The following is a 26616-nucleotide window of genomic DNA, read 5'->3' as shown; positions in this document are numbered from 1 at the left end:
TTCCCAGTGATGGCCGACTAGGCCATCCTCTGCTACATATGCAGCTAGAGACACGAGCTCTGGTGGGTACTGGTTAGTTCATATTGTTGTTTCACCTATAGAGTTGCAGACCCCTTCAGCTGCTTGGGTGCTTTCGCTAGCTCCTCCATTGCGGGCCCTGTGTTCCATCCAATAGATGACTGTGAGCATCCACTTGTGTGTTTGCCAGGCACTGGCACAGCCTCACAAGAGACAGCTATATCAGGGTCCTGTCAGCAAAATCTGCTGGCATATGCAATAGTGAAGGGGTTTGGTGGTTGTTTATGGGATGGATCCCCAGGTGGGGCAGTCACATGAGCGCTTAGTACTCCACAGTGTGCTCAGGACTTCTGAATAGATGAGCGGGCTCTTCTCGGTGTACAGTGCTCTTACACAGTAGCAGAAACTTAAACTCTATTTATTCTTTACTGGGAAGCCACCTCTCTGTAAAACTTCCCCCAGCATGCGAGCTCCTCCTCCCTCCTTTGTTTTGTTTTCGGCATAGATCATGTTGTAGTAGCTCTACCCCTCTTCTCTTTATTGTCTTTCACCGAGAGCAGGCTCAGTGAGGACAGAGACTCTGCGCAGTCTGTTTGCTCCTATACTACCACAGCAGTACTTGGCATTCGTTAAGAATGCACCCAACTGCAAGAATGTGGCCTTCAATATAATTAACAAGGACAGATGCTGACATCTGTTCAGCTGTCTGAGACCCGGAACCTCAGTGCTGATGACCCCTCTGCTCTTGTTCTCACAGCCACCCCCTTCTGTCCTGCAGTCAGTCTTCTCTGCAGAATTTCTGAATCTACCACCCCTTCTTCCAACTTCAACACTATCTATGGACTACTGTCTTGTTTTCTAGCTGGATTCCTTTAGATGCTTCTAAATCATTCTGCACAAAGTAGCAAGTGACCATTCCAAAATAGCAGCACTGTTATGTAATTTCCCTTTGATCCATTGGGACAAAATGCAAAGGCCTTACATTAATTCACAACTTTACCTGGGTGTGTGGTTTTTTTCTTTCATAGTCTCATTTCTTATTACTCCTGTTTTTCTATGTGTATCTACCACAGTAAGTAGCATTTGTTTTCTGACTGTGTGACATTCTCTTTCTTTTGTGTCCTAGCACATTCTGCCACCTCTTCCTGGGCCCTTCCCTGCTTACTCCTTCCTTGCTCTTTAGGTGCAGCTAGGGCACACTTCTTGCTGGACAGTTCACAAAGGTCCTTCTTGCGCCTCTTGGCTGCTTCTACACTTCCCTCCACTGCTCTCCCACCATGCTGCACTAGAACTGCCTGTTTAGCAGTCTTGACTTTTCCCTGCTGAAACTTGGCTATGACTACTGCCTGAGTTTCCTAGGGCTTGGCACACAGCATACACACAATAGATATAAGCTAGATGAGAAAAAATTTGATTCTTACCTTTCTCTCCTGGTTTTTTCCAATTTGTCTTTTAAAACCAGAATCTCTTTGTTGAGAGCAAGCTGCTGGCCTTCTGAGTCATGCAGCTCCTTCTTCAGGTTTTTAATCTCACTTGCGTGAATTCCTTCTCTTTTAGAAATTTCTTCTTCATAAAAGATACTTTTCTTTTCCAAGTCAGTTTTCAGTTTAGTTATCTCTTGCTGATGTTCTATGCTGCATATTCCTGGTGAGTAACTAATTTGTTTTTGCTATATACATAACAAAAGATTAATGAAATAAAATAAGAAATAAGTCCTTTCTATCAGGGACTATATTGGTACATCATTTATCTATATATTCTCACTCAAAAATGTATATGGCAATTATTTATTTCTCTGCCACATATTATAAATAATGTTCCTCTGTTTATATGCTTTTTTAGTCTGCATCACTGATATTTTAGAAAGCCTGCATATTAAGGTTAGAAATTAATTTAAACCTTTTGTTGGCATTTATATGATTTCTTGATTTAAATTTGTCCTAGTTTAAATGTTGCGATGATAAGGGCCTTGACGAAAAGCAACCCAGGGAAGAAAGGGCTTATTACATCCTACAGGTCCATTATGGAAGGATGTGATGGCAGAGCTCAAGGCAGGAACCTGCTGACAGAAACTAACATAGAACCACAGAGGAGTGCTTCTTACTGGCTTTCTCAGCCTGATTTCTTATGCCTTTTGGGAGATGGTTTTGTGTGCTGTGTTTCCAGATATTAATTTCTATGCTCAAACATTTGGTTGTACTCCAGTCTTCGTGCTATGTAAAAATTGTTCTCCATTACCTCTGATTGGTTAATGAAGAGCTGATCAGCCAATCAGATGGGCAGAAGAGAAGATGGCAGGACTTCCAATCGCAGTCAGGGGGTCCCAAAGAGACCACAGAGAAAGGGAGAGAAGGGAGGTGGAAAGACTACAGAAATAGACCGGGGGATTCGCCATAAGATCGTGATGAAAGAACAACTATGAGGATAAATGTGGACCAAAGCGAACCACGGCAAGATTCCGACGCAGGTAAAGATCACATGGCTGGAATGTTCACAACATAGCTAGGTTAGAATAGCTCAGAATAGCTCAGAATGTGCCCAGCATAATGCTTGAAGTCTTTTTACAAAAATACCAGGTCTCTGTGTCATTTATTTGGGAGCTGAAATGGGCTAGAGTGGGTATAGAAACACCTTGCCATCACTTGGGAGCAAACGGGGCATAGAAATACCCCTCCCCCCATGGTTACATTTACATATGCTACCCAGAATCACCTGACTAGGCACCACCTCAAGTGATCTGAAGCCTCTCATATAAATCATTCATTAGGAAAATGCCCCATAGACTTGCCTACAGGCGATCTGATGAGGCCTTCTCTCAATCAAGGTTCCTTCTTCTCGGGTGACCCTAGCTCATATCAAGTTGATGAAAACTAAGCAGCACAACATTTAAATTTCTGTCTAGGATTATTGTTGATATATGTTTAAGAAAAAAAATCTATCATCTTATATGTAATAAGTAACAGTCAAAAAGGTTGCATTATGTTCATGTCTTTCAAAGATTAAAGTGGGGGAAGGCATGGTTGTTAGGTGTTTGTAACTGTACAGAAAGAAATCTCAAAGGTCAAACATCTTTATATCTACATTAGGAAAAAGCAAGTCTCTTAACTTTTAGGGAAAACATTAAAATAGAGAATCTCACTTAGACCATGATGGAACTCACTCTGTAGTCCAGGCTAGCCTCACATTCATTATGCTCCCAAAGCCTAAGTACTGGGGTGACAGGCGTGTGCTACTGTCTTTGTCAGGGTTTCTATTGCTGTGATAAACACCATGATCAAGAGCAACTGGGGAGAAAACGGTTTATTTCAGCTTAGAACTCTCTGAGAAGTCGAGGCAAGAACCTGGAAGCAGGAATTGAAGCAGAGGCCGTGGAAGAGGCCTGCTTCCTTCCTAAAGAACCAAGGACCACCTGCTGAGGGTGTCACTGCCCATAAGGCTAGGCCCTCAGACATCGATCACTGACTGAGAAAATGCCCCACAGAATTGCCTACAGGCCAGTGTTATGGAGGCATTTTCTCGATTAATATCCCTGCTCCCCAGATATGTCTAAGTTTGTGTTAAATTGACAAAAACCAACCAAGACAGCCATCATGCCCAGCCAAAGGAGGAAAACTTTGGTTAAAATGCCTTGTTTTAGAACTTAGGATGCATGAATATTACAGGAGTAACTAACTACTCTTTTGGCTGAATTTAAGGCCTGATTCATGGAATGGAACTCTTGCCTAGTACTGTAAACATGGCCCAAAACATGGCCCCAGTGAAAACCTACAGTCTTGTAAATGGACATCAAGCTGTCTTCTCCATACTTGCCTTTATACCCATGCAGCTGTCAGCCCCCACTGCATAAGAGTCTTTGTTTCTGTGGGCAGTGGTTAATACAGAGACTCTTGACTGGTCAATGTACAGAGAACAATTGAGGGTGAAGTCCTCGGCTCTATATCATACTGCTCTCCACAGGGCTTAGGGACCGCGTTAAGGAAGAGAAGGAGGAGGTCTGTAACAGACAGATGGGGGGGAGCCCTTCACCAGTGTCCTGGACACAACAGGGCATTGTGCTCATGAACTCACAGCAGCTGTGGCTGTCTGTCCAAGACCTTCCCAAGACCAAGTCACCTCAAATTCCAGTGCAGATCAAGGCGCGGTTCACAAGGCTTCACACCTTAAGAAGCTATTGGAGAAGAAATAGTCAGTTTACCTCAGGAGTCTTGCTTCTGGTAAACTGCCCTTGCTGGTGAGTGGCCTTACATATGCATATGCAGGCAGCACTAACTGGATTCAGTAGGGTAATGAGGAAAAAGACATGAAGTTGGCATGGGCATTCCTTGAGAGATTCTGGGAGGAGTTTGAAGGAGACAGTCTGAATGGATATGATTAAAATATACTGTGCACATATATCAAATTCTCAAATAAAATATATTTTAAAAAGAAAGAGAAGCTATGCAGTCTGAAGGCTCTGCTAGTTATCTACACATAAGTAGAAACACACAGGCTAGAAATTCTAAGAGTTCTCAGGTTTTTTAATTTCTTAGGGGCATTCTTATTCTCTAAAGTGTTGTCCAAGTATACAGCAATAGAATTTTTAAAACTAAAAGAACATACTTATATAGGCTTATTACATATTACAGCAAGAGAACAGGAGCTGAAGGACACCATGTTCTTTGGGGGAAACCAGACATTAGGGCAAAAATGCTGGTGTGAGGGATAGTTTTATGTCAACTAGAGTCATCTGAGAGGAGGGGACCTCAATTGAGGAAATATCTCCGAAAGATTATGCCGTCAAGCCTAAAGGGCATTTTCTGAATTGATTGGGGGGAGAAACCAGTGCATTGTGGGTGGTGCCATCCCTGGGCTGGTGGCCTTGGGTTCTATAAGAAAGCAAGCTGAGCAGGCCATGAGTAGCAAGTCAGCAAGCAGCACCCTCCATAGCTTCTGCATCAGCTCCTGCCTCAAGGTTCCTACCCTGTTTGAATTCTCATCCTGACTTCTTGGATGATGAACAGTGATGTGGAAGTGTGAGCCGAATTAACTCTTTCCTTCCCAAATTGCTTTTGGTCCTAGTGTTTCATCACCGCAACAGTAACCCTAACTAAGTCAACTGATGGTAGCTGTTGATTGACTTCATGTAGAGAGATAAACACCATCTCTCTTACACATGTACAATACATAATTTAAATAGTACAAAAAGGAACTAGTGTGGGCCAGAGGCAATGGTAGAGGGTGCCCACTGCAGTGTGACCACTCACTAAGGAATATTTGCCATGAGCCAAATACAGACTATCCACAAGTTTCTGGATGTGAAACTGCTTGAACGGAAGAGTCAGAGGAAGTCAGATTCTTGCTCTTTCAAAATTTTTATTTATGCGTATATGTGTGTGCCTGTGTGTCTGTATGTCACATATGTATGTGCTATGGAGGCCGGAAGAGGATGCTCACTCTCCTGGAGCTATAGTTCCAGGCGATTACCAGCTGCCCAATCTGGATACTGGTAACCAACTAAGGGTGCTCTGGAAGAGCAGTGAGCGCTCCTAAGCAGGACCTCTCCAGCCCCAGTTAACATATTCATCTCCTTCCTTCACATGCCTTTTCGCATGTGAAGCAGCACTTCTGAAGAGCCACTGTCTGTGCCCCACAGACACACAGTCACATTTCACAACTCTAGTCACATTAAGAACATCTTTGCTGCTCTGCTAGTTGCTTGTTGGGATGGCAACAAATACGCCTAAGACGTTTCAAAGAAAATTTCGCCTGAAATTAAAACTTGATGAGATCACTAATTTAAATTACAGATGAATCATGTATTATGAAAGAATTCAAAAGCCAAATAAAACACTGAAAATGAAATTAAATAATAAGCAAAAACGACCAACCTGCCACAAAGCAAATGTTTTCTTGCTAGTAACAATAGAAACTGAACACATTAATAAATGCACTGCTTCAACAGGGTGAAAGTCCGAATGACCCTCTCAGCAGCTACCCTTGATTTTAGTAAGTACTTAATTAAATCCAGAAATTCAAAGTATTACTTCAAGTCCCACAATAAAACTATGAGAGAACTCAGTTAAGTTTTTCAGGTTTAAGTATTTCAAGCCATCAGACAAAATAATAATAGTGAAATATCAGAAATTCATTCATTAAATTCAGAAATATTATCAACAGAATGGATGTCAGTCTTGTATCACAGAAAGTTTAATTATTCTGATTAGCATATTAAACTTAGCAGAAATGAATATTGTAAGGAAAACTAAAAAATATTACATCCATGCAACTGTTTTCCAAAAAAGAATCCAAATGATATTCTAGTACTTAAAATGACAGTGAAAGATAAGCAAAAAGTCTAGATATTAAAGCAAGCATTAAGAAAACATAATAAAAATATTTTAGTAGTAAAAAATATCACACATAAACATGATGATAACATATATCCCCACTCTCCCAAAATTCATATGTTGAAGACCCAGTAATTGAGGATGTGACCTGATTTAAAAAGTGTCTTTCAGAAGGAATTGAGTTAAATGAGGTCATTAGGTATTAGTAGCAGCCCTAGCAAGCTAACACATTAGAGGTACAGAATGCTAGCAGTTATTAGGCTTACAACAGTGATACTTAAAAACGTACTGATATTTTTGCATATCACATAATTCAACCACTTAAGCTACAAAAGTCAATTATTGTTATACCTTACTAATTTTAAAGTAGTAAATACAGCAAATCTTATTTTAACTATTTTTTAAATGTTTGGTTCAGTTCACCAGTGGGAAGTCTGGCAATGAACTTTTTGTTACAAGACTTTGAATTGCCCACTCAACCTTTGTATTAGCTATGCAGTTCCATGCAGACGTTCTGTGTCACTGTGAGTCACTTTCGGTCACTCACTTCACCTAGGTCACCTATCCTAGGGGCATGTAGTTCTCTTACTTTTTGCTGGCCATAGTAAAATGCCCACTTTTGTTTCTCATGTGAAATATCTGCATCTTCCCTTTTCTCTTCTCTCTCCCCTTTCTGTTCCATCTAGTTAAAGGGTTTTCAATTGTATTAATCTTCTCAAATAAAGTTTGAGGCTCATGACTTGATCTAATGTTTTTATGTTTTTTTTGTTCTGTTTTGTTTTGTTTTCTTTGACAGAAACTCATGTAGCCCTGGCTGGCTTTCAACTATGTACCCAAAATGACCTGGCTCTCCTGTTTTTCTTCTTCTGCCTCCCAAGTGCACTGATTAGTATATACACCACAACCCCCAGCTCTCTACTTAGGGTTTTCTTTCCCTCTGTTATCTCTGAGTTTAGCTTGCTCTTCCAGCCCCTCCTCTGTTCTGTAAAGCTTCATTATATTACTGATTTGAGGCTTTAACTCTTTAAACAGGCACAAGTCTCCCTGGGAACTTGGCCTTACAATGTCCACAGTTCTGAGGTGATGCGCCTCCAATCTCATCCTAATTCCCTGGTGTGTTGTCCGTGGCTCACTGGCTGTTTCAGGGTGTGCTGTGTAACATCCACATATTTTTGAGTACCAAAGTTTTTCTTTTGTTGGTTTCCAGCTCCATTCCCCCATGGCTAGAGAAGATTCTTTGCAGAATTCAATCTTTTTATATTCACTGAGATTATTTTGTAGCTCAACCTGTTAGCATTCTGTCTGAACCCCTTGGTGCATGCTCATGAGCGAGTTTCTAGATTGGGTAAACCTAACGACCTACCCTAAATGGGGTTCCAGACTGAATAAAAGGACAGGATGTTTACCTCTGTTTGGTAATAAGATGAGTTCCAGTGTTCATCTCTTTCTACTTCCTGACTGCACATGCAATATGACTTTAAGATACTGCAGTTACACCATCCTTGCCATGATAAACAATACCCTTAAACTGTCAGCCAAAATGCATGTTTCTTTCCTTATTTGCCTTCGCTAGATATTGTCATAACAAGAAAAACATGATAGATACGGGGAGCTTTGGAATCTTATTCCACATGTATGCAGACTGCCAGGCCAACATGTTCAGGGAGGCAGTCATGTGTGAATTCTGACTCTTCACTGGACAACTGAATGTGATTAGCAAATGTGTATCAGCTTCCTACTAGTAGGAGTGAGAAGTAAGAATACTCGCTTGGAAGCTTAGGTAGTTTTCACTCTTCATCAAAGAGTTAACAGGCCAACACTCATATTAAGCTTATGCAGAAGAAAATTCACTAGGAGCCATAAACCTCAACAATACCTTCAGGCCCTCCAACTCGTTTTCCAGTTGCTTAGAATAATGTTCGCTCTGCTCTCGGAGCTTCTTGTCCTTTGATGCTTCAGCAATTAGAGCTTCGGTGTGAACTTCCAGCTTTAACATAAAAGGAAATATACAGATTTCATGGTTAGTATAGCTTGAATGGCGAGATTCACAGTAGTTAATAGTACCAAGCTACAAAATAACTTTTTCAAAACTTAAAGACTGGAATGCACATTACTTAACTAGTCTAAGTGTAGTTTAAAGCACTACTCCACAGACACTTTGGAATTTGCCTGGCTACTGACCTCTTTCTTGGCTCTTTCTGCTCTGCGCAGCTCCTGCCTTAAGCTCTCAGCTTTTTGCATCACCAGGTCCACCTCTTCTTCCTTATCTCGGACATGGCGAGCAAGTTTCTGCTTTTGGGTGTGCAATTCTGTTAGTCGCTCATTGATCTCCATGAATTCCTGCATGGCCAGTTTCCTCTGACAGTGTGCATCTTTCAGCTCTTTGGATTGGTTTTTTAATCGCTCACTAGCCTGGACTAGTTCCTACAGTTTTATATAAAAAAAAATATGTTACCAAGTCTGCAACCTAGAGACCAAATTTGGCCATCAAAGTAGCTATTATTAAGTTATTGAAGAGCCAAAATTATTTACCTCAGGACAATACTGAAGGAAATGGACTACTTCTAAAGACAGTAAGGGAATGCAATGATAGCTTATTTACCTTCTCAAACTCTTATTTAAAGTTTATTTGTATTTATGTGTATTTGTGTTTAGTCTGCATTATATATATACACCATGTGCACACAGAACCTGTGGAGTGCAGAAGAGGGCTTCAGAATCCAGGAACTAGGTTACAGGTTATAGGTTATAGGCACATGGGTGCTGGGAACTGAACCTGAATCCTCTGCAAGAGCAGTTGGTGCTTTTAATCAGTGAGCCATTACTAGTCCCAACTCGCAAATTTGTACACTGACCTGGCAAGTGCAAAGAGATAGCTGACAGAGTAGAATGTAGAAATATAAACTGGGATGCTCAGGATCATTTGTAAAATTTAATAAATATTTGGGAGGTTATTTTAAATTAAAATGAATAATTACAAACAATAAGTGGATGTCTATTGTTCCTGAGAAAAATAAGCCCAAGACAAATAACATGGAGATCAATTCCCTGATCTTAGATTCCTGATTTAGAGGTGCTTTGCAGACTCAGGTCAGTGTAACTCCCTGCCTCCCAACAGAAGGAAACGTGCATCACCTTTGGAGGAAGGAAATTTGGCTTATTCACACATTAAAAGCAAACAAACATGAGTTGACATCCACAGATTTACAAAGAACCAAAGATCAAAACCACTGTAAGGAACCAATGGCAACAGTAGGAAACGAAAACAAACACCAACAGAGTGGTATGTATGAGACCGATGGGGAAATAAAAGGAGTCATCAGAAACGTGTGAAAATGAGAAAAGGCTAGGAAAAACTATCACACGGGTGTATAAAAGAATCCGAAAGACATTTAGACATGCAAAAATACGTATACATATACATATATGAATCTTTATAAGTCAAGAAAAGGAAAACCAAACCTAAAACCAGAAATGTATAAGAATGAAACTAGGTGACACTATAAAAATTAAAATCTCCAAATAAATTTGGGGCTGGAGAGATGGCTCAGCAGTTGCCTCTAGATGCATGCTTATCCACGGACCTGGGCTCTACTTCCAGTACCCATGTAGGACAGATAGCTCACAACCACCTGCAACTCCAGTTCCAAGAGAAATTATGTCCTCTTCTAGCTTCATTAGGCACCAAGCACGAAAATAATGCCAACAAAACACCCATCCATGTAAAATTAAAAAATAAATAAAAGAAAGAAATTGGGGAGAGGCAGTAGGATAGCTCGGTGGGTAATGGTACTGAATTTGATCAATGGGTCTCAGAAGGTGGAGAAAACTAACTTCTGCAAATTGTTAATCTGACCTCTACACCCACACAACAACACATGCACATATGTGCATGTGAATATTCACATGTGCATACATGCATACACACACAAATATAATACATCTTTTTTTTTTTAAAGTTGGAATGGGTGGGAAAAATCCGTTATATTCTGCTCTCAGAAAAACAAAAATTAGATAATCAAATTCAGAAGTCACAAGTGGTATCAGGAAGAGTGGGGAAACTTTCTAAGAGACAAGAAATTAATACTGTATACTCAGAAAAATTACTTCCAAAGTATAGTGAAAACTGACAGAGGTTGCCACTATCAGATCTGCACTAAAGGGAGTCTACAGCTTTATCCCAGGATGAAGGTTGGAGACTGACAATGGAACACTCAGCCAATCAAGGACTGAGAACCTTGTACACATGGATGTAAAGAAATGTCATACATTATATTAAATGTCTGACTTATAGTTACTAATAAATATACATACTAAATATCTGTGTAGATCACACATAAATGGGAAAGAAGTAACACAACTAGAGGCACTGAAAAATTTCAGTAACTAGTTAATATTTTTAGATTTTGTTAATATGGATAGTAAAGATAAAATGCAAATACTAAAGATCAGAGCTAGTAGAGCTTAAAACAAAAAATAACCAAGCAAATAGCAATACACATATACTTAACCCTAATGAATAATGCCTCAAAATGGCTACAATAGGAAATACTATGCTATGTGTATTTTGGTACAATTACATTTTGTTTTTTTTAAAAGAACACAAAAAAAAGCACAGTATGACAACTAAAAAGCAAATAAATAAATAAATAAATAAATAAAAAATAAAGCAACATTAGTAATGAACATAGATATAAAGGGCCAAACTCACCAGGTAAAGGTCATGTGTTATACCAGATAAACAAAATCTAGACCTTAGCAGAAAAACCATTGTTAGGAATATAGAATATTACCAAGCAATCACAACACTCAACAGGAAGTCAGACCATTCTAACATTTAGTACATTCTAAATTTAGGGTAGGGAAGTCTTAAAGTATATTAAAAAGAAACTGCCCAAACTAGATAACATTAGAAAATTGATCAGCACAGGAATTCCAATGTCCTAATCACTAATTATCAAGAAAGCAGAACAATGCCTATACCGACAACCTGAAGTACAGCCCATACTGATAAAGCCAGTGCCTGGGAGGGCTCCAGTCAGTGTGAGGTCAGCCTGGTTTAGACCATCCTGGGCTACACAGTGGGACCTTGTCTTACATCCCTCCCCTGCAAAAGGGTTTGAGAAATTCTAATAAGCTTTCTATATATAGAAATTTGCACCCTGTTTTGGAAATACATACTCTTTTCAGTAATATACACTAAATACTTTTAAAATAACACTAAAACCAAAGCCATGAAGCCAAGCTCAGTAGATTCCAAACAGATATACAGGTCACATGCTTCAATGCAAAGCTATGAAATCAAAATCAACGATTTAATTATGTACAGTAAAAACTTTAAGATGCACTTATAAAAGATCACTTGTCATGGAGAAAAATCATAAATACAGAAATATTCAAAACTGAAAACTATAAAATTAAAAAACCACCCTTTCATATATACTAAAATCTGGTGCTATAGTAAAGCTATATGGGAAATACATAGTCCGAAACAGAAAGGAAGTTCCCATAAGAAACAGAAAGCCTTTCTAATAAGAAGGAAGCACTACCTCACTCATTCTGAGACCAGGACGACCACAGAATAAAAAAGCCAGGAGAAGTAAAAGAGAAGAGTGTAAGCCAATTTAATTCAGAGATTTAAAAAAAAAAACTTTTTATGAGCAAATCATTTCCAGGGATGCATAAAATTCCTAGACATGAGCTTTTGAGTTAGACTCAATATAAAAAGGCCAGCTCTGCCTCCTTCTATCACTAATGACCCTAGGCAAGCGAACAGTTCAGTGTTCAGTCTCACTGTTAGTCAAACAAGAAAAATAAAACAATACAAAACTCATGGGTCGTTGTGAAGATGAAACAATATACATATAAATGTGCTACATAGTATTGATAGCATAGATCACATTATATTGAAGACTGTTTTAAGCACCATCCACATGTGTATAGGTACATATAGATGTATATATACACACATGTATACATATATTTATACATATTATACATATACATACTAATATATGTTATATATAGACACGTGAATGGTGCTTAAATAGTGCTATTAAACAATCTGATATAATTGTGATCTATGCTACCATATTATCATTAGCAAATGATACATGAGTAATTTGGACTCAGAAGTGTGTTTCATATATTAAAAAAACTGTTAATTCAACTTGGCATATATTTTAAAAGTAGAAACAATCATATAAATGATATATAGGAATAAGCATTGCATAAAGTCAATAACTCATTCTTAATAGTAAAAATTGAGAGGCAAAATAAAATAAAAGGTAATTCCCTTAATCTACTGGAAAATATTTTGCTAAAACATATACAACAAGCCTTAGTGGTAAATGTTAGAGGCATTTTCTTTAAAATCGTCAGCACAGGGCTGGAGAGATGGATCACAGGTTAACAGCACTGGCTGCTCTTCTAGAGGTCTTGAGTTCAATTCCTGGCACCCACATGGTGGCACATAATCATCTATAAAGAGACCTGGTGCTCTCTTGTGGCCTGTAGGCATACACACAGGCAGAATGCTATATACATAAAAAAAAATAAATAAATCCTTTTAAAAAAAAATTGATCCACAAAAATGCCTGTTCTTACTATTTCTATTCAGCATTATACTGACGTCCCAGCTAACAGAGTAAGCTTAGAGAAGACAGAAACCACAAAAAACCTAAGTTAGAAACAAAGCTATTATTTGTAGAAATTTTTGAAAAGAACTAAAAAATATATACTGTTAATTAGAATTCAGCAATGTTGAACCAGAACTGCTAACAAAAGCCAATAACAAAAGCCCTAAAATTTAAAGATATTTAAAATATGAAATAATTGAATAACAAATTTAGGAAAGGCAAAACCTTTCACTAAAGAGTACTTTCATTACATTTCATTCTTTTCCTTTGTCTTCTTCCCTCCCTCCAATTCCTGGATGCCAGGCTTGAGTTTCTTATATTCTGCCCACACACTGCTTGGGCTGGGAGTACAGTCATCAGCATACTTGCTTATGCAGTGCTGGGGACTGAGCACAATGGTCTACACATGCCAGGCAAGCACGCTACTAACTGAGTGCTTTATAAAATTTAAATCATTTTAAATATATGAAAAGATATAATATTTATGTTTTAAAAGACCATGGCACTGGACAAAAACAGCTTTCATGTTTTACACAATTAGATCACCAGAACAAATGTCACTAAAACTGGGGCCTTTCCTAAATGTGAGCCATACAATGTAATTCATAACAAATTTCAATAGTGAGAAAATTCCATTTACCTTCTGAAGGCATTTCAACATTGCACATGCCCTGGACTATGTATGGGAACATCTTTTGTGAAGCTGGTCATTTGAGGACTAAGTAAGACCTAGAAGAGTTAATTTCCATTCCAAAGGCACAGGGAAGAGGTCCAAGACATTTCTCTTCAGATTCCGAAGGAAACTCAGACAAAAAGGAGTAGGAGAGCAGTAGTGCCCCTTCCTTCTATGTTAACCCATTGATAAATATTTTGGAGGTTACTCTTCTTTTATATAGACTCCTCAGTCAAAGGGCAGTATCCAGTTACTTCTCAGAGCATTGCATAGGAGATAAAAACTGATGTAGAAGAACTTTGGTGGCTTGAATAGGTTTGGCCCCAAAAGACTCATGCTTTTGAATGTTTTGCCTACAGGGAGTAGCACTATTAGGAGGAATGTCCTTGTTGGAATAGGTGTTGCCTTGATGGAGGAAGTGTGCCACTGTGGGGGTGGGCTTTGAGGTCCTATGCTCAAGCTCCACCCAGTGTGGCAGACAATCCCCTCCTGGCTGCTTTTGGGTCAAGTTGTAGAACTCTCAGCTCCTCGAGCAACATGTCTGCCTGGATGCTGCCATGCTTCCTACCATTATGATGATAGACTGAACCTTTGAACCTGTCAGCCAGCCCCAATTAAATGTTGTCCTTTATAAAATTGCCTTGGTTATTGTATCTCTTCACAGCATTGGGAACCCTAACTATGACAAAAAACATACGGTTGTTACTTACTAAATACAAATAAAAATAACCATCTGCCATGCTCTTGTTCATGTGTATACTCAAAATAATAAACATATATACACTTTGTTGTAGTGTAATACAATTAACTCTTCTGTAACTGATCAGTGATGAAATATAATTTCAATCAAAATTCTATCAAAGAATATGGGCTAATGTAAACAGAATTTGCTATATGACAGAGGTGCCATTGCATAACTGAGAAGAGAACAACTATTATGTATACAATAACTGGTTAGCCATATTGGAAAAAGGAAAATTGAATTCTTATCACACACTGTTAGGCAGCTAGTTAGGTATTAGCAGCTTTGAAGTTTAAAAGGAACAAACCCCTCCCTCATAACTAGCAGCAGGATTTTTGATCACTGGTCAAAAAAATGAGCTTCACGTCATATCTCTAGCCCTGGTTGGGTGGACACATATTTAGAATTTATGAGACTATTGTCTGGCTAAAGGCCTTCAAAAACAACAACCACAACCACAAAACAAAACAAAAAAATAACAAAGATATATTGCCATCCTTTCCCATAAAAGCTGATCCAAAAGGCCTGTCAATCACCTAGACAATGAAACACCCTTCAGAAAAACTGTTCAAAAGTCTCTGCAATGGTATAAAGCCTACCTAAGTGTAGAAAGACACACTGTGAACTCTCATCCCTTGAGAATTTGCAGTGCTCTGTAAAGGTCTCTGTGGCCTTATCCTTTTCTTGTTCTCTTGGGCTCTTGCTCCCTTGCTCTCCCCCCTCCCCCCTCCCCATCCCCTTCCCTCCTCTCTCTCTCCATGTGCTCATGGCCAGCCTCTACTTCTCCCCTCCCCTCCTCTCCTCTCCTTCCTCTCTCTCTTCCCCCCACCTCTACTACCTTCTTAACTCCCCTCCTCATGCCCTGAATAAACTCTATCCTATATTTAAATAAATAAATAAATAAATAAAAATAAAGTCTCTGGCTCCTGCCTGCCTCACCCCTTGAAGGTATTGTACTTTGCGCTAGAGTAAATTCTACCTAACTTCTAGCCTGTGCTGTGTCTCTCTGTCTCACTGGAATTCTTTCCATAGTGATCACAAGGACCAGGGACCAAAAGGAGCACTAAGATCCCAGTAGCAACATGGAAATAAAAGTGAGTTTCTAATGTTTAGAGAAATAATTATCAAAGAGCAGACATTAAAAAGCAAAGATAAGGACTAGAGAGATGGTTCAGTGGTTAAGAGCACCGACTGCTCTTCCAGAGGTCCTGAGTTCAATTCCCAGCAACTACATGATGGCTCACAACCATCTGTAACGGAATCCGATGCCCTCTTCTGGTGTGTCTGAAGACAGTGATAGTGTACTCATATACATAAAATAAATAAATCTTAAAAAAAAAAAGGTTAAAAGTTAGGAGTTTGTTTTTTTTTTTAAACCTCGGATTTCCTAATAGTGTATAAGCCAGCAAATGTACTAATTTAACTATATTGACAAATGTACATTATACTCACAAGCTCTGGTTAGTCAGAGAGAGTAAACAGAGAAGCTCACTGGCAGGCATCTTAAACCTGGGCACTTATCAAAGACTTTGAAATTTTTCAAGAATTCTTATGAATATCAAGACAGTCAAACAGAAAAACATGTAAAAAAAAATAAGGCATTTTATAAAAGAAATAACATAAAATGATGAATGGACATGTGGCAGAGATACTTGACCACTTAAGAAATTAGACAAAGCAACAGACTAGAAGAAAACATTATGTAAGACCAAAGTCTCAATACAGACAGGACTAAGAGAAAAAGACGCAGCATATGAAACATCACTCAGCACAGAAAATTCTGTAACACATGACAGAGTATAAAAATACAATACTGGAAAACATTTTAACATTATCCTAAAAACAAGATATTTGCCAAAATAAGTACAAAAAAGCAGAGGACCCAGATGGACAGTATTCCAAGAAAGACACAGGAAAAATGGTCAAGAGCTACATAAAGCTATCCAAGATAAACCAATCACCACAGAAAAGAGAAATCAAACCAGAATTAGGTATTATTTTACCTCTGTCAGAATGGTTGTTATAAAAGACAAAAGCAAACAAGCATTCGTTAGGACACAAAGAAAATGAATTTTTTTCTCTTCACTGTAACCACTATCCAAATCACATCATTATTTATGTATTATTACAAGCTCCTCTTTTTCAGCAATAATGTCTTTTCAAAATATACATACAGAATTTTTTAGGATTAAAATGTACTAAAAATTGCCAAAACAACCATGTTCCTATAAGTCAAGATACCAGATACTTATGCTTATTATGTTAATAAAACTAGACTATATAATAATGCCAATAAATAAAAACTCATAAATCACTAGTATTGCTACTTATTACTAAAGGAAAGAGAACTGCTGCCATAAATGCCAAATGCTCTTATGTGAGCCTGGGTTCAGATGTGTCATACAACCCAAAACTCAAAGCTACAGTAAGTGGAAGATAAAAATGTACTCATCTAATTCAATTTACTCTCTGATAGCTCCTTAATCAGCATAAGGTTGTCTTATTTCTAATTCCATTTCCTTACCAGTAATAAGACATACCCCCAGAAAAACTTCATTCTACAGTAATCAGTATTTGTATATAAAGCCATTAAATACAATGTATACTGTGATCTGAACTACTCATCTCTCAACTGCATAGGCTACCATTAGTCCTAATTTTTTGTTGTTGCTAATGAAACCCATAGTATTTCCCAATATGTGATTCAAGTCTTTTCCCCACTGCTTAAATAGTATCTTCTCAATTGTGTTGTTATATAATCTTAGTTATGAATAAATTTTGTTGCTATGCTTGGTACCATTTAAATGTTACATAAAGATCTTATGAAAATTACTTTAGCTTTTTTCCCATACTACTTTGAAAAAATGATATTTAAAGAATAAGTAAACCATGGAAGTGATTTTACATTATAACCTATTAGTGTTTATACCAGTAAGTTATAATGAAAATATATAACGAATAGATATATGTCAAAGATACATGACCACATTAGAAATTAGAAAACATAAATTAACACTACAATAAAATATCACTTGAAGACCTAAAATCTGTACTTAAAAATTTTATAGACATTAGAGTCTACTATTTTTTTTTAAAGATTTATTTATTTATTTTATGTGAGTACACTGTCACTCCCCTCAGACACACCAGAAGAGGGCATCAGATCCCATTAAAGATGGTTGTGAGCTACCATGTGGTTGCTGAGAATTGAACTCAGGACCTTTCTAGAAGAGCAGTCAGTGTACTTAACCACTGAGCCATCTTTCTAGCCCTACTATTTTTTTTAATCTTTTTCAGTTATATTCCTTTCTAAGTCAAGACTTCTAACTTTCCAAATGAACAAAAGACTTTCACTCTAAACCCCAAGAATTTGAGTTCTCTTACTGCTAGCTAGTGAAGAATGTCATATACCAAGATGATTATTTTAAAATGTAGGGGTTGAGAGATGGCTCAGTGGGTAAGAGCACATACTACTCTTGCAGAGGATCCATGCTCAGGTCCCAGCACCCATGTTAGGCAACTTATAACTGCTTGTAACTCCAGTGCTCACGTACCCAATGCCTGTGGCCTCAACAGGCACATATATTTAGGTGCACATACCCCTATGCAAGCACACATATACACATAGTTAAACATAAAATCAATCTTCAAAAAACTTTAAATTATTATCTTAGGTTAGCATGAAATTTTCATTTCAGATTTTTATAGAAAAATATAAATTGTCATTTACTAGGGATACTTCCAATATTCTAATTATAGAAGATGAAGCATGTACAAACAGCTTTAAGGATCCATTCATAAATGTTTACCTTATTTAGTTCTTCTCTTTCCTGCTGCAAAGTTTTGATTTGTTTTTCAGAAGCTTTGATTTGCCTGAAAGCATCATCTAGTTCTCGTCTCACAGAATTAGCTTCTTCAAGTTGTTGTTCCAAATGATTCACTTCTTTAAAAAACAAAAACAAACAAGACCCCACTTTAATTCAGACAGACAGTCTAAGCGAATGCACAGCAGAATACTGATATGTATAACAAGTAATAGTAGTATTTAGCCAGAAAGAGCAGTTAATTTTTATTTTCCCCATCTTTTGGATTAAAATATTGGAAATTTACTTCATTTGGGAAAATTATATAAGACAGATTCAGCATACTCTGAGTTAAGTTGCCAAAGACTAAGCAATTGGAAAATTACTGCCAAATAGAAAAATATTTTTCTAAAATCAAAGTTATTATTAAACAATTATTTCAAATTAACATAAAAATGAACCCACAGTTTATTAAATTCAAGACATACATTCAACTTGGATAAATTATATACAATATTTTAAAAATGGTCTATTCTAGTGGTTCTCTACCTCCATAATGCTGTGACCCTTTAAAACAGTTCCTCATGCTGTGGTGACCACAACCATAAAATTATTTTTGTTGCTACTTCATGATTGTAATTTTGCTTCTGTTATGAATCATATAATAAATACTTTTAGAAATAAGGGCTTGCCAAAGGACTTTATCCATAGGTTGAAAATTACCACACTAAGATCTTCTTCACCTCACCAAACTGTTGCACACAACTACCTAACTGCCAACCAAATAAATAATCCCAATTATTAAATTAGTTTAAGTTGGCGAGACACTGGAAAGAAAGTACGTTAATCATTAATTGTAGTAAGAGAGTAATTTAAAACATAAAATGCATTAGACTTTCCTGAGATAGACAATTTCAGGTATAAACGGAGAGTCTCGGTCCTTAAGCTACAACTAAGTGAGGGTAAACTGCGTTCCAAATGCAGAGGAAAAGGAGTGACGAGGCATCTGTACAGCTGGAGGATGGATGGTCTAAGCAGAGTTAGTAACTCTCACAAAGATAAAAAGCAGGAAATTGTATGAATAGGCTTAGGGGTAGAGGTAAAGGAAAGACATTAAATAGATAAAGAACCGGCCAAGGCTGGGTATGGCAGGTAGTGGTAATCTCTGTACTTGGGAATCTGAGGCAGGAGGAGCTTTAGTTCGAATTGAGTCTGGGCTACATGGTAAGTTTCAGCCCTGCCTGATACTCTGCATAAAATACATACATACATACACACACACACACACACACACACACACACACATATACACTCGCCACCCTGACACACACCAAAAACCCAACCTAAGGCAAAGATGTAATATAACTAAAGAAATGAAATTCTCTATAAGTACTTGGAGTTAAAAACATGTATTGATAAATGTTTTTTTAAAGAATAAAATGGTAGATATGATAAAACAAAGGATAGAATAATTAGAATAACTTGTCTATTCTAGGTGGGCAGCTTTTACCGTTATCAATTGGCCTGGAAATTATTGTGTGAGCATCTTGTGAATTGAGAATTTATTGATATATAAATCCGACTTGTTAATTATAAGCATATAGAGTTTTGTTGCTACCAGGTTGCTAAGTGTTGCAGGAGCTGACCGCGGTATAGACAAGCATTGTACGGGGCTGGCGTGGCAGCAAGGGGAACTCAGGCGCTCTGGCCCCGCTGGAGAGTTGGCTGGCAGAGAGTAACTGGATGGAGTGAGGGCACTTAGTGGTTCTTTTTTTAATATTTTAATAATCTCTGAGTTCAAGGCCAGCCTGGGACAGAGCAAATTCTAGGTGAAGAAAAGCTTAAAGCTTAAAGCTTCTAGGTTAAGTAGACACTTTTCATTCCAGTATTCAGGAGACAAAACCATGCAGATCTCTTGAGTTCAAGGTCAATCTACGGAGCCATGCAAATCTCTGAATTCAAGGTTAATCTACAGAGCAAGTTTTAGGACTGTCAATCTTAGGCAGTGAGAAAGTTGGAAAACAGAAAGCTGGTAACAGAATAACAGGGGTCATGTTCCAGCCCCAGCAAGGAGCAGAGCTTTGCAGCTTTAGTCATGTGGCTCTGGCTTTACAGTCAAGAAGAGAAGGGACTACTGGGACAATTGATGCTGGTTAGCTAGAGCTAAGAAATTAGTGGCAATTAAGAAGAAGCCAATATCACTGAGGTGAAATCTTCTGGGAAGTGTTTTCTGAGAGCACAAAGAGGCTGTGTGCCAGAGATAGCCAAGGTTGTACCTCGAGCTGCAGCTGAACTTGGTAATGTATAAGAATCACTCAGGTGATAATAGTTTTGAAGGGATGACGGGGCATGGAGAGCAGCTGAGGCTTGGCACTGTGAAAAACCAGGGAAGGCCATTGGTGAAGGTGCAGCCTCAGATGCAGTTGTCAGCCCAGAACTGAAGGGGTCATACAAAGGAGTTGAGGTTTGGCACCATAAAGGTAGCCGATGAGAGGCTATTGGTGACGCCTAGTTGCAGCAGAAGACCCTGAAATACTGGAGATGCCATTACCATAGGATGACCACCAAGAACAGAGCAGCAGTGGAGTGGAGTCAATCAGAGTCGAGGGTGCTACAGAGGGTAGAGCAGGAGAAGCGATGCCAGCCCGTTGGAGGAGCCCAGAAGATCATGTGTGGTTCCAGACTTTGAAACAAGAAGCTGTAAAGTTGAAGTTGACTTAGAGACCCCAAAATATTAAGAGATGCAGAACCATGGGATACTTGCTGAGCAAAGCTGCTAAGAATAGAAACAGCCCAAGAGAAATAAGTTTGTTGCAGTCATCAATGCTGAAAGGAACTGGAAATCAGACATGGAGATGAGGAGTTAGGAGTCTGACCAGTTGGTTTCCTGTTTTGCTTTGGGGGTTGCAGTTAAATGATTGGATGAATCTTAGCAGAGACTTTGACCTTTGGACTTTTAATATTATTGTGACTGCTATAAACTATGAGGATGTTGGAAGTTGGACTAAATGTATTTTTTATTATGCTATGGCTAGGTCTGGCCCCCACAGACTCATGTATTTGAACAAGCCTATGTGGGCTAGGGAGTAGAATGTGGTGGTTTGAATACATTTGACCCAGGGAATAACACTATTAGGAGCTGTGGCCTTGTTGGAGTAGGTGTGTCACTGTTGGGATGGGCAATGAGACCCTCCTCCTAACCACAAGAGAGCTAGTCTTCTCCTAGCTGCTGTTGGAATGAGAGGTAGAACTCTTAGCTCCTCCTGTACCATGCCTGCCTACACATTGCCATGCTTCCCACCATAATGATAATGGACTGAATCTCTGAACCTGTAAGCAAGCTCCGATTAAATGTTGTCCTTTATAAAAGCTGCATGGTCATGGTGTCTCTTCCTAACAATGAAACCCTAACTAAGACACTCCCTAAAAAGGTCACAACCCACAGGTTTAGAACCACTAGTCTACTCTAAGGTGCCAGTAATTCAGGCTATTGGGTTTTCATAGGAAATAGCTGTCATCATACTCCTTTAGAAAAAGATCTCTTTAAGTATGCTACTGTGAAATGCTAACATGCTAAATATTTAAAGTTATAAGAAATAAAACACTCCAGGGAGTCTAGTGCTTTGCTGGAAGTGTATCTACCAACTCCACAAATACTAACATTTATTTATAAGATAAAATTTTTCTGATTCTGGAGAGATGTAATTGGGATGGTTTTCTCTTTATCTAATATTGCAAAAAGCAGTTTTTGTCTACTTATTTGACCCATCACCACATATGTAATTTAATTATCCTTTAAAAGAATTTATACATCTACATCAGTAAAGGGCCAAGTCTTTTAATATTTTCAATGTCTTATCAAAATATAGATATAAAACTTTTTAATTCTATGAGGAAGAAGATAATTAAGATACAGTATTTGAGAGGAACATATAAATTCTATTAGAGGGTCACCATGATAATCAAGATGTTTTGGAAATGGCAACCCACATCCAGTAATTTTTTTCCTCGTTCCGGGTTCCACAATAGCATTTACCAACAGGTGAGTTTCTTCATCATTGTTGGTACATTAACTGAGCAGCCACCAGGGCTGGTCCTAGGTTAGTAAAGATGGAGGGACTATACAGAGTTTGGATGCCCAATACTAGGAGTTTAACATTATACATAATAAAATTTCACTTAGAAAACAAAATACCTTTTATATTTCATACAGAAGTATCAAAGGGGGCATAAATTTTCATTTTTTAACCTGTAGACACACAACAAGTGCATATTTACTATATAAGTCTATATAAAGAAATATATAGACATATACAGTATAATCACATATGTACATATAGAGATATATACTATCTGTATATCTGATATAGACACTAGAAATACAGTAGGAAAACAAGTGTTGGCTCAGTTGTCTAAGAATTTAGAATGTTGTAAAAAAGAGCAGACATTAACAAAATCCATGGTAATTTTTCTAGAAATTAGAAGACACTCTTACAAGGAAGTAATATGAAGTAGGTCAGTTGTTGGTAGGTGTCTTGTATGCACAGACCTTCTTCAAGAAGCACCAAAGAGCACTAGCAGTGTCTGGAGAGCCGCAAAGTGAGGGCTTGCATGTTAGCTCTGGCTCTGATGGCAAAGAAGGATGCTAAGCACCTGAGTCTAACAGTGAATAGGGTATGGCTTTATTTTCAATTCTACCATCATGCCTCTAGGGACCAATATAGCTCCTAGTACCCAGCAAATAATTTATGTATGTCTGAATAAATAAATAAATATCTCTGAATAAAGAATACCTACTTCGTCATCTTTTACCTTCCTTGTGTGGTGGAAGAAATGTAGCTGACAGAGAAAAGTAAATCCCTAAGTGAAATGGCTGTGCTACCTGAAAACAAGTGACTGAGAAGGACAGAAATTTGGACTGTTCCAGTGACTTCCTTAAAATAGTGTGTTGTGTTTTATTTGTGAGTTAATAAGAATAAAATGAATTTATTTAAAAAATTTTAAAATGTGTTCACATTAACAATAAACAACCATATAGCTGCTATATAAATAGTACAGGGTTTCTTTTGAAAAAAATTAAACAATATATGATCCAGAATTTCATTACAGGGTATATATCCAAGAACAAATAAAAACAAGAAACTAGCCAGAAACTGTATGTCTGTACTCATAACTGCATTATTACCAATAGCCAAAGGGTAACAGCAAACCACGTGTCAATGACAGATGAAGGCAAAAGCAAAATCTGTCGTATGAATATAATGGAACATGCCTAGGCTTTTAGAAAAGAGTGATTTCTCACACACCCTACAACACGAATAACCCTTGAGAACACTGCACCAAGTTATAGAAGCCAAACACAGAACACGAAGCCTGTGCACTTCTACACTTCTGGAAATGTCAGGTTATGGAAGCAGAAGGCAGAGGCTTGAAGCAGCAGAAAAGGAGTTACTATTTCATCCTTGTTCTGAAGAGACGGGAATGACAGCTGTACAGGATGGGACTGGGCCTAATGCTACTCAGTGAAGCACTAAACAATGCTCAAACAATACATTTTAATAGATGTATTTTTACCATACTTTAAAAAAAAAGATAATGAAATAAGGAAGGGAGAGAGGGAGGGAGGGAGGGAGGGAGGGAGGAGAGAAGGGGGAAGAAAAGAGGGAGGGAGGGAAGAAGGAAGGGAGAGGAGGGGAGGGAAGGAAAGAGGAAAATGTAGGGAGGAAGGGAGAAAGGAAAGAGGAAGAAAGGAGGGAGGGAGGGAGGGAGGGACGGATAGACGAACAGATAGACAGGTATTGGAGAAATGGACTGAGAGAGTACAGAAGTGAGGGTGTGAGTACCATATATCCACCATAATAACCTCTGCAGGGTAAGAACTTCCAAAGCAAGAGGGTCAACCTTTACTCTTAACAGCATTTTCACTGATTTTACTCATTTCATTCCACCACTGGGAAATGGTTTTTAAAATTTATGTCAAAAGTAGCCTGATAAGTGTTAAATTTATGAAGGCAGTGGGAGAAAAGAACATGAAGGAACCCAGTAAGAGCTGGCAGTAACAAATATCCCAGATAGGATGACCCTTTCTGCGCTACATAGAGAATGGAGGTCTGCTTGGCTTGCCTGTACCAACACAATAAAGACAGAAATCTTAGGAAATGGGTTTTGAAGAAATGATGTTTCACTAATTCATCAACAAATACTGATTTGGGTTTTTAATGAGCCAAGTACAACCCTATAGGGACTTGGAACATACTAGTGAATAAAATGAAAAACATAAATGAATTTAAAGCTCCTGTTTTCAAAGAGCTTGTGCTCTTTTGGTGAGGTGAGGAAAGACAATGCCAGCCATAATTATGTTAATAATGAAACATGTTATGGATGAGTAGGGGGTTACAAAATATGTCTCAAACAAATGAACAACCATACGCAGACAGACAGGCAGAAGATGGAAAGATGGCTGACAGGTAGACAAGAGAAAGCAGAGCTATGAAATGGAAGTCAGGATTACGTGGATGAAGGATAAGCACTGATGGGATCTAGAAACCATCTGATGTGGGTAGGACTGGCATAACAAAGGGAGCAGGAACTAGAAATGAAGCTGAAGAGACAAGCACATGCATGGCAAGGGAGGGTTTCCAACACACACTGAGAAATTATTACTTTATCCTCAAAACAACAAGAGTCCCCTGAAAATAGTGCAGCATGCATATTAAAGCTATTCCATGAGTAGCACCCTATCTTAGAAAAGCTGACTCTGGTGACTTCTAGTTTTAAAGAAAGATAATTGATATATTTCCTACTAAGAACAATTATTTAAAGACCTAAGACATTCTATTTAAAAACAAGTATACAGCTGATGATTAAGAAAGCCAGTGACCAGAGACAGTGGGATGTGGTGACAAGTCAGAGCACTGCGGTCTGAGCAGTGAAGGCAGTGCACCCCAGGCCTTAAGAAGATTGTTGGCAACCCAGAGAAGCCAAAAAGTATAAGGAAACGCACCCCCCACCCCAAAATCATGCTTTTCCTAGTCAAAGGACCAAAATAGGACTGTTTGATACTCTATTAGTGAGGGAGAAGAAGACAGCATTCTCTGGCAGCATCAGAAAAATGGGCCTACGGACAAAAGGCAAGGCTACTTTGAAATATTTCAGTGAGAACAGAAGCTGGATTTAAAAGGAAGAATAACATTTAAAACCACAAGAGTCTGGAGCACTAAGGAAAATTAGTTAGAAGGTGTACAGCCTGGTATGAGATAGCCAACCAGATCTGATAAGCAACATACAGGCTTGGAGAAACAAGGCCAGTGATGGCAGGACCTAGTCTCCAGGAGACTTTTTTCCTTTGGGAAAAACATGAAAGACACCATTAGGTATTAAATATTCTTGCTTTTAAAACATTGTATCTAACACAACTTATAATAGACTAATGAGAACAATGGTATCTAAAGTGTTTGCCCTATTTCAGGAAAGAGACCTGTGATGGTTTGTATATGCTTGGCCCAGGGAGTAGCCCTATTAGGAGGTATGGCCTTGTTGGAGTAGGTATGTCACTGTGGGCATGGGCTTAAGACCCTCACCCTAGCTGCCTGGAAATCAGTCTTCTACTAGGAGCCTTCAGAGGAAGATGTAGAACTCTCAGCTCCTCCTGTACCATGCCTGTCTGCATGCTGCTATGTTCCTGCCTTGATAATAATGGGCTGAACCTCTGTAAGCCAGTCCCAGTTAAATGTTGTCTTTTATAAGAGTTGCTTTGGTCATGGTTTCTGTTCACAGCAATAAAACTGTAACCAAGACAAGACCCCAGACTATCCATCCCATAGATAAAAAGCTAACCAAGAACATTCCAGCTCCTTTTTAAGTGGCTCTGAGAACAAAGAAAGCTTGATAAAATGAACAGTTAGCAAGACTCCTGCAAGGTAGTAATGGTAGCCAATAACTTAATAGCTAGCAATGAGTCAATTTTGATAACTAAGCCAGAATAAGAGATGGATAGAGGCAGGCTTCAGCTATTCCTGTGTGGGCGCAAGCATCAACACAACATGGTCATCTCCCTGGTTGGTTCGGGGAAGACGTGAACAGAGAATATGGGCCTTCTATTGGTTTAACCTTTGATGGTCCCAGGCAATTAACCAATCTCAAAAGAAATCACATCAGTCTCTGTCCAGTTTCTTGCCATTGCCCTATAAAAAACCCTGGATAAAGGAAATTCAACCACATTTTCTATCCTTAGATACTTTTCTCAACTCTTGAAAATTGATCTCACTTCCCCTCCCTTTCTTGCTTTTCTGGATAATGCTTACTAAAGACTGTCTCCACACTGCCTATACCCAGGAAGGGCATAATCGCCTTTTAACCTCCATTAGTGTGAAACAACAAACTTTGGAGCCACTGCCCAAGGTTGGTCTTGATGACC

At 38.4% G+C, this 26616-nt stretch overlaps 1 protein-coding gene across 31 annotated transcripts in view; it reads right to left on the bottom strand.

Moving 5' to 3' along the window:
- Window positions 1-26616, bottom strand: part of Cdc42bpa (CDC42 binding protein kinase alpha) — a 205528-nt gene that overhangs the window by 62895 nt on the left and 116017 nt on the right. For 25 of the 31 annotated variants that reach the window (XR_001784122.2, XR_001784125.2, NR_153194.1 and 22 more), the window contains 4 exons: window positions 18207-18340; window positions 8526-8768; window positions 8221-8331; window positions 1440-1687 (listed from right to left, as the gene is read on the bottom strand). Coding sequence is in view for 27 of the 31 variants with exons in the window: in XM_017320119.2 (XP_017175608.1) it covers window positions 1440-1687; window positions 8221-8331; window positions 8526-8768; window positions 18207-18340 (736 nt within the window). In the remaining 4 variants the exon portion in view is untranslated. The remainder of the gene's footprint in view (window positions 1-1439; window positions 1688-8220; window positions 8332-8525; window positions 8769-18206; window positions 18341-26616) is intronic. The other 6 variants (XR_001784127.2, XM_011238804.3, XM_006496809.4 and 3 more) reach the window with 1 other exon arrangement.

The sequence above is a fragment of the Mus musculus genome, chromosome 1, assembly GCF_000001635.26.
Source record: "Mus musculus strain C57BL/6J chromosome 1, GRCm38.p6 C57BL/6J".
Lineage (NCBI taxonomy): Eukaryota > Metazoa > Chordata > Mammalia > Rodentia > Muridae > Mus > Mus musculus.
The sequence above is the reverse complement of the archived record's forward strand: the minus strand, read 5'-3'. Positions and strand labels throughout refer to the sequence as shown.